This window comes from Panulirus ornatus, chromosome 10 (assembly GCF_036320965.1).
Source record: "Panulirus ornatus isolate Po-2019 chromosome 10, ASM3632096v1, whole genome shotgun sequence".
NCBI classification, from domain to species: Eukaryota; Metazoa; Arthropoda; class Malacostraca; order Decapoda; family Palinuridae; genus Panulirus; species Panulirus ornatus.
In genome coordinates this window covers 40,569,658-40,579,431 of record NC_092233.1, presented here as the reverse complement: position 1 = coordinate 40,579,431, position 9,774 = coordinate 40,569,658, and the positions used below count along the sequence as shown (strand labels likewise).

The window sequence follows — 9,774 nt, the reverse complement described above, 5'->3', positions numbered from 1 at the left end:
ATACGTTCACATAGGCACAATATATAATCAGTGCGCTCACATGGCTATGGTATATAGAAAGTATGTTCACATAGCTACATTATGTTGACAGTATGTTCACATAGCTACGATATATACACAACATGTTCACTTAGCTGCATTATGTACATAGTATTTTTACATAGCTACATTATGTACACAGTATGTTCACATAGCTACGTTATATACACAGTATGTTCACATAGCTACATTATGCACACAGTATGTTCATATAGCTACGTTATATACGCAGTATGTTCACATAGCTACATTATGTACACAGTATGTTCACATAGCTACGTTATATACGCAGTATGTTCACATAGCTACATTATGCTACACAGTATGTTCACATAGCTACGTTATATACGCAGTATGTTCACATAGCTACATTATGCACACAGTATGTTCATATAGCTACGTTATATACGCAGTATGTTCACATAGCTACATTATGTACACAGTATGTTCACATAGCTACGTTATATACGCAGTATGTTCACATAGCTACATTATGCACACAGTATGTTCACATAGCTACGTTATATACGCAGTATGTTCACATAGCTACATTATGCACACAGTATGTTCATATAGCTACGTTATATACGCAGTATGTTCACATAGCTACATTATGCACACAGTATGTTCACATAGCTACGTTATATACGCAGTATGTTCACATAGCTACATTATGCACACAGTATGTTCACATAGCTACGTTATATACGCAGTATGTTCACATAGCTACATTATGCACACAGTATGTTCATATAGCTACGTTATATACGCAGTATGTTCACATAGCTACATTATGCACACAGTATGTTCATATAGCTACGTTATATACGCAGTATGTTCACATAGCTACATTATGCACACAGTATGTTCCTATAGCTACGTTATATACGCAGTATGTTCACATAGCTACATTATGTACACAGTATGTTCACATAGCTACGTTATATACGCAGTATGTTCACATAGCTACATTATGCACACAGTATGTTCACATAGCTACGTTATATACGCAGTATGTTCACATAGCTACATTATGCACACAGTATGTTCATATAGCTACGTTATATACGCAGTATGTTCACATAGCTACATTATGTACACAGTATGTTCACATAGCTACGTTATATACGCAGTATGTTCACATAGCTACATTATGCACACAGTATGTTCACATAGCTACGTTATATACGCAGTATGTTCACATAGCTACATTATGCACACAGTATGTTCATATAGCTACGTTATATACGCAGTATGTTCACATAGCTACATTATGCACACAGTATGGTCACATAGCTACGTTATATACACAGTATGTTCACATAGCTACATTATGTACACAGTATGTTCACATAGCTACATTATGCATACAGTATGTTCACATAGCTACGTTATATACGCAGTATGTTCACATAGCTACGTTATACACACAGTATGTTCACATAGCTACGTTATATACGCAGTATGTTCACATAGCTACATTATGCACACAGTATGGTCACATAGCTACGTTATATACACAGTATGTTCACATAGCTACATTATGCACACAGTATGTTCACATAGCTACGTTATATACGCAGTATGTTCACATAGCTACATTATGCACACAGTATGTTCACATAGCTACGTTATATACACAGTATGTTCACATAGCTACATTATGCACACAGTATGTTCACATAGCTACATTATGCACACAGTATGTTCACATAGCTACGTTATATACGCAGTATGTTCACATAGCTACGTTATACACACAGTATGTTCACACAGCTACGTTATATACGCAGTATGTTCACATAGCTACATTATGCACACAGTATGGTCACATAGCTACGTTATATACACAGTATGTTCACATAGCTACATTATGCACACAGTATGTTCACATAGCTACGTTATATACGCAGTATGTTCACATAGCTACATTATGCACACAGTATGTTCACATAGCTACGTTATATACACAGTATGTTCACATAGCTACATTATGCACACAGTATGTTCACATAGCTACGTTATATACGCAGTATGTTCACATAGCTACATTATGTACACAGTATGTTCACATAGCTACGTTATATACGCAGTATGTTCACATAGCTACATTATGCACACAGTATGTTCACATAGCTACGTTATATACACATATCAAAACAAAGTTGGGTTTGATTCTTCATATCACGAGGCTGTACTAAGGTTAGTCCTCCTCAGCTTTACGTTTTCTTTCTTCCTCAGCGAAGGCGATCTGGTCGAGGACGAACTGGGGGATGGGGTGGGGGAAGGCTGGAGCCACGGGCAGCAGGTCGGACTCAGGCTGGAAGCCGTTCTCGTCGGCCACAAACTGGACTGACGCTACACTGCCGTCCTCCTGGGGGTAGCTGAAACAATATTGGCCATATTTCAATTGGAAAATCTTGCACACACTCTCTGGTTTGAACAGAGTTTATACTTTGATGTTCATTTAAAACGAATTTGAGACAGAGATAAGTGGATGACGTACCTCCAGGAGCCGACCATGTTGGAGCCGCCAGCAACGCCCTGTTTACCAGAAAAATGAAAAATTATGCCGTTGTCGGCCTCAAAGTCGGAGCTGTGGATACCGAGCGCGTCGGGGTTGACCTGTTTGCTACGAATTATAGTGACAGGACGGAGAAATGGCGCCGCTGCAACCTTCGTCACTGCCACAGCAACCACGGCAAGGAGCACGGCCTGAATAACGTTGTGGGTTAAGTATCTGGGAAAGTTTGTTGCTTCGCTTCTATAGTGGTAGTGGCTAGATGGAACATCATGTTACACTTTTAAATATTTAATGAAATAATGGTAACTACAGAAATTTTCTCCAGAAATTGTATGGTAGTAACGTACTCACGAGTGTCATGTTATGAGGCTGTAAGGGAGAATGTAAAGGTCGGTGTGTCCGGCCGCCTTTTATACCTAGCGAGTCCGGGGTTACCCACAGCACCGATATGGACCTGCTGTCCACGGGTTTTTACGTCAGAGTGACCCCGACATTTGTCCTTTAGCACTGATGGAAAATAAGAGATTTATTGACAATAAAAGAGTCAGTTTGGTGAATGTAACAATCTTCAGCAGTTAAAAACAGAATGGGTGATCATCCAAGAAATGAGTACGAACAGTTTACGTACACAAGTTCTACTACTGTCCTTGAGCATACACATCACTCATGAATTTGACTGGATGGTGGTAACATCTGGAAGCTATCGGAATGTGGCAACCTCATATGCACTAGATTTTTTTGAACTGCTGTTGAGGGTGTGAGCCCCCGCTGTGGGTGTAAGGTGCTCATGGTGGGGGTTAGAGTTTGTGGTGGGGCCACTATATGATGGTTGGAGTTTGTGGTGGGGGGCTGCTGTGTCCATGTGATGTATATATGATGGTGATGGTTGGAGTTTATGGTGGGGGGCTGCTGTGTCCGTGTGATGTACATATGGTGGTGATGGTTGGAGTTTGTGGTGGGGGGCTGCTGTGTCCATGTGATGTATATATGATGGTGATGGTTGGAGTTTATGGTGGGGGGCTGCTGTGTCCATGTGATGTATATATGATGGTGATGGTTGGAGTTTGTGGTGGGGGGCTGCTGTGTCCATGTGATGTATATATGATGGTGATGGTTGGAGTTTGTGGTGGGGGGCTGCTGTGTCCATGTGATGTATATATGATGGTGATGGTTGGAGTTTATGGTGGGGGGCTGCTGTGTCCATGTGATGTACATATGGTGGTGATGGAGTTTGTGGTGGGGGGCTGCTGTGTCCATGTGATGTATATATGATGGTAATGGTTGAAGTTTGTGGTGGGGGGCTGCTGTGTCCATGTGATGTATATATGATGGTGATGGTTGGAGTTTATGGTGGGGGGCTGCTGTGTCCATGTGATGTATATATGATGGTGATGGTTGGAGTTTATGGTGGGGGGCTGCTGTGTCCATGTGATGTATATATGATGGTGATGGTTGGAGTTTGTGGTGGGGGCTGCTGTGTCAGTGTGAGGTATAAAGGAATATAAAATGATAACGGGCCATTGGGTCGTCTCTAGCTTATTGTTAAGTAAATGTTTATAAACACAAAGTTTGGTGAGGAGAGAGTAGATAAACAAATAGATGAATGTAGGAGATATATATTCAAACTTCATGACTATGGAAGAGCAAATGTTAGTTGTGAACTTATGGTGAAGTTACTCTTAAATCTACTCTCAAAGATGCTTTTGCTATTACATTCAGGTAGTCTTGTAGGTAGATTATTCCATATGTTAACAATCTTGATGAAGAAAAGTACTTTTCCTCATTTCCTTTACAGAAGTCCCTACTGGCCAGCCTTCTAAGTTAGGCTTGGTGGAGGTGTCGGAGCCTTCGACACCAAATTAGTGCCTTGAATTAGATCAGTTCAGAAATGTGGAAGTAGTGGTATCTTATCTACATTTTCATTACAAAGTTTCTTCTAGCTAATCGTTTTGCTCTTTTCACCTAAGGGCGTGATATATTCCGCATTAGTTCTGATATCAGAATCATAATCTTGATGTGTTCCATATTAGTGCTGATATCATAACTATGATCGTGATATATTCCAATCAATAGTGAAATCATAACTATGGGCATGATATATTCCTTATTAGTCCTGATATCATAGCTATGATCGTAGGATATTTAATGTTAGTTGTACTACTATAGAAACATTACTGTAAGTACACTACAGTAGATACACAACTGTATGTACATTACTATATGTATACTAAAGTAGGTACACCACAGTAGGTATATTGCAGCAAGCACACTACAGCAGGTACACTATTGTAATCATACTACAGTAAGTACACCGCAGTAGCTACAATACAATATATACACTTCAGTCCGTATACTACAGTAGGTACACTACTGCAGACATAGTACAATGGATATACTAAATTAGGTACACTACAGTAGATATACTATAATGAATACACTAAAGTAAGTACACTACTGCAGGTACGCTACTGTAAGTACGCTGTAATAGGTACGCTACTGCAGGTACACTGATGTAGGTAGGCTACAGTAGATGCATTACAGTAGATACACTAGTGCAGATACACGACAGTAGGTATACGACAGTAGGTTCACTATTATAAGTACACGACAGTAGGTATAGGGCAGTAGGTTCACTATCATAAGTACACGACAGCAGGTATACGACAATAGATTCAATGTTATAAGTAGAGAACAGCTGGAATACTACAATGGGTTCACTATTATAAGTACACGACAGAAGGTATGCGACAGTAGGTTCACTATCATAAGTACACAACAGTAGGTATACTACAAAAGGTTCACTATTATAAGTCCACAACGGTAGGTATACGACAGTAGGTTCACTATCATAAGTCCACAACAGTAGGTATACTACAAAAGGTTCACTATTATAAGTCCACAACGGTAGGTATACCACAGAAGGTTCACTATCATAAGTACATAACGGTAGGTATATGACAGTAGGTTCACTATTATAAGTACACAACAAGTACACAACGGTAGGTATACTAAAGAAGGTTCACTATTATAAGTACACAACAGTAGGTATACTACAAAAGGTTCACTATTATAAGTACACAACGGTAGGTATATGACAATAGGTTCACTATTATAAGTACACAACAGTAGGTATACTACAGTAGGTTCACTATTATAAGTACACAACAGTAGGTATACTACAGTAGGTTCACTATTATAAGTACACAACAGTAGGTATACTACAAAAGGTTCACTATTATAAGTACACAACGGTAGGTATATGACAGTAGGTTCACTATCATAAGTACACAACAGTAGGTATACTACAAAAGGTTCACTATTATAAGTACACAACGGTAGGTATATGACAGTAGGTTCACTATTATAAGTACATAACGGTAGGTATATGACAGTAGGTTCACTATTATAAGTACACAACAGTAGGTATACTACAGTAGGTTCACTAATATAAGTGCGCAACAGTAGGCATGCTACGGAAGATTCACTATTATAAGTCCACAACGGTAGGTATACCACAGAAGGTTCACTATCATAAGTACATAACGGTAGGTATATGACAGTAGGTTCACTATTATAAGTACACAACAAGTACACAACGGTAGGTATACTAAAGAAGGTTCACTATTATAAGTACACAACAGTAGGTATACTACAAAAGGTTCACTATTATAAGTACACAACGGTAGGTATATGACAGTACGTTCACTATTATAAGTACACAACGGTAGGTATATGACAGTAGGTTCACTATTATAAGTACACAACAGTAGGTATACTACAAAAGGTTCACTATTATAAGTACACAACGGTAGGTATGTGAAAGTAGGCTCACTATTATAAGTACACAACGGTAGGTATATGACAGTAGGTTCACTATTATAAGTACACAACAGTAGGTATACTACAAAAGGTTCACTATTATAAGTACACAACGGTAGGTATATGACAGTAGGTTCACTATTATAAGTACACAACAGTAGGTATACTACAAAAGGTTCACTATTATAAGTACACAACGGTAGGTATATGAAAGTAGGTTCACTATTATAAGTACACAACGGTAGGTATATGACAGTAGGCTCACTATTTATAAGTACACAACAGTAGGTATACTACAATAGGTTCACTATTATAAGTGCGCAACAGTAGGCATACTACGGAAGATTCACTATTATAAGTACACAACGGTAGGTATATGACAGTAGGTTCACTATTATAAGTACACAACAGTAGGTATACCACAGAAGGTTCACTATTTTAAGTACACAACGGTAGGTATATGACAGTAGGTTCACTATTATAAATACACAACAGTAGGTATACCACAGAAGGTTCACTATTATAAGTACACAACGGTAGTTATATGACAGTAGGTTCACTATTATAAGTACACAACAAGTACACAACAGTAGGTATACTAAAGTAGGTTCACTACTATAAGAACACAACAGTAGGTATACTACAGTAGGTTCACTACTATAAGAACACAACAGTAGGTATACTACAGTAGGTTCACTATTATAAGTACACAACAGTAGGTGTACTACAGTAGGTTCACTACTATAAGAACACAACAGTAGGTATACTACAGTAGGTTCACTACTATAAGAACACAACAGTAGGTATACTACAGTAGGTTCACTACTATAAGAACACAACAGTAGGTATACTACAGTAGGTTCACTACTATAAGAACACAACAGTAGGTATACTACAGTAGGTTCACTACTATAAGAACACAACAGTAGGTATACTACAGTAGGTTCACTACTATAAGAACACAACAGTAGGTATACTACAGTAGGTTCACTATTATAAGTACACAACAGTAGGTATACTACAGTAGGTTCACTACTATAAGTACACAACAGTAGGTGTACTACAGTAGGTTCACTATTATAAGTACACAACAGTAGGTGTACTACAGTAGATACTCCCGCTCGAAGGCTCCGCTGGTGACTTGCATATCTCTCATGGAAAGTAGTGGTTTCCACATTGTTCTTGTTCTACGTTCTCTTCAACTTTTTGTAATGTTTTTATAGAAGCATCTTATACCTCATTTAGGTACATTCCCTGTTTCTATATTACAATCACTTCGTAAAGATTTTGCTGACACATTTGCATCACATCCAAAACTGAGAAGCAGATTTTTTTCAGCAAAAACTTCGAGTTTAGCGGTCGAGAGTGTTGGCCGTCTGCCAACTCTCCATCCAGGAAAAGTTTGCAGTCAACATCTTAAGTTGTGATGGTAGTTTTAGAGAGGAATCAGGCCCCAGAACTGTCATGAGGACATTACATGACCTTTCCTGGAAAATCTAAAGTTATATAAAGAAACATAAGCATCAGGAAAGAATAGACTTCCATCAGTTCCGTCCAGATGAATGATGACACTGACAACACGGTGAACTATTGCACTGACAACATGGTGAATTATGGCACCTACAACACTGTGAAAGATGGCACTGACAACACGGTGAATGATGACACTGACAACACGGTGAATGATGGCACTGACAGCAGAGTGAATGATGGCACTGACAACACTGTGAATGATGACTGACAATACGGTGAATGATGACACTGACAACACGGTGAATGATGGCACTGACAGCACAGTGAATGATGGCACTGACAACACGGTGAATGATGACACTGACAGCACGGTGAATGATGGCACTGACAACACGGTGAATGATGGCACTGACAACACGGTGAATGATGGCACTGACGACACGGTGAATGATGGCACTGACAACACGGTGAATGATGGCACTGACAACACGGTGAATGATGGCACTGACAACACGGTGAATGATGGCACTGACAACACGGTGAATGATGACACTGACAACACGGTGAATTATTGCACTGACAACACGGTGATTGATGGCACTGACAGCACAGTGAATGATGGCACTGACAACACGGTGAATGATGGCACTGACAATACGGTGAATGATGGCACTGACAACACGGTGAATGATGGCACTGACAATACGGTGAATAATGGCACTGACAATACGGTGAATGATGGCACTGACAGCACAGTGAATGATGGCACTGACAACACGGTGAATGATGGCACTGACAATACGGTGAATGATGGCACTGACAACACGGTGAATGATGGCACTGACAGCACAGTGAATGGTGGCACTGACAACACGGTGAATGATGGCACTGACAACACGGTGAATGATGGCACTGACAACACAGTGAATGATGGCACTGACAACACGGTGAATGATGGCACTGACAACACGGTGAATGATGGCACTGACAATACGGTAAATAATGGCACTGACAGCGCAGTGTATGATGGCACTGACAACACGGTGAATGATGGCTCTGACAACACTGTGAATGATGGCACTGACAATACTGTGAATTATTGCACTGACAACACGGTGAATGATGGCACTGACAATACGGTGAATAATGGCACTGACAGCGCAGTGTATGATGGCACTAACAACACGGTGAATGATGGCACAGACAAGACGTTGAATGATGGCACTGACAGCACGGTGAATGATGGCACTGACAACACGGTGAATGATGGCACTGACAATACTGTGAATTATTGCACTGACAACACGGTGCATGATGGCACTGACAACATGGTGAAGATAGCACTGGCATCACAGTGAATGATGGCACTGACAACACGGTGAATGATGGCACTGACAACACTGTGAATGATGGCACTAACAACACGGTGAAGATGGCACTGACAACACGGTGAATGATGGCACTGACAACATGGTGAAGATAGCACTGGCATCACAGTGAATGATGGCACTGACAACACGGTGAATAATGGCATTGATAACTCAGTGAAGATGGCACTGACAACATAGTGAATGATGACACCGGCAGCACGGTGAATGATGGCACTGACAACACGGTGAATGATGGAAGTGACAGCACTGTGAATGATGATACTGACAACACGGTGAAAATGGCACTGACAGCACTTTGAAGATGGAACTGACAGCACTGTGAATGATGACACTAACAACACGGTGAATAACGGCACTGACAGCGCTGTGAATGATGACACTCACTACACGGTGAATAATGGTACTGACAACACGGTGAAGATGGCACTGACAACACGGTGAATGATGGTACTGACAACAGGGTGAATGATGGCACTAACAACACGGTGAAGATGGCACTAACAACCCGGTGAATGATGGCACTGACAA

At 40.2% G+C, this 9,774-nt stretch overlaps 1 protein-coding gene across 2 annotated transcripts in view; it reads right to left on the bottom strand.

Moving 5' to 3' along the window:
• Positions 1-2,032: 2,032 nt before the first annotated feature.
• LOC139750677 (cuticle protein AMP4-like) overlaps positions 2,033-9,774 on the bottom strand; it is a 177,885-nt gene continuing 170,143 nt past the window's right edge. The window contains exons 1-3 of one of the 2 annotated variants that reach the window (XM_071665355.1): positions 2,915-2,951; positions 2,546-2,754; positions 2,033-2,423 (exon numbers count right to left, since the gene is read on the bottom strand). In XM_071665355.1, coding sequence (XP_071521456.1) covers positions 2,243-2,423; positions 2,546-2,754; positions 2,915-2,923 — 399 coding nt within the window. In that variant the 5' untranslated portion in view covers positions 2,924-2,951 and the 3' untranslated portion in view covers positions 2,033-2,242. Of the gene's footprint in view, positions 2,424-2,545; positions 2,755-2,914; positions 2,952-9,774 lie in introns of those variants that run through there. The other variant, XM_071665354.1, reaches the window with a different exon arrangement.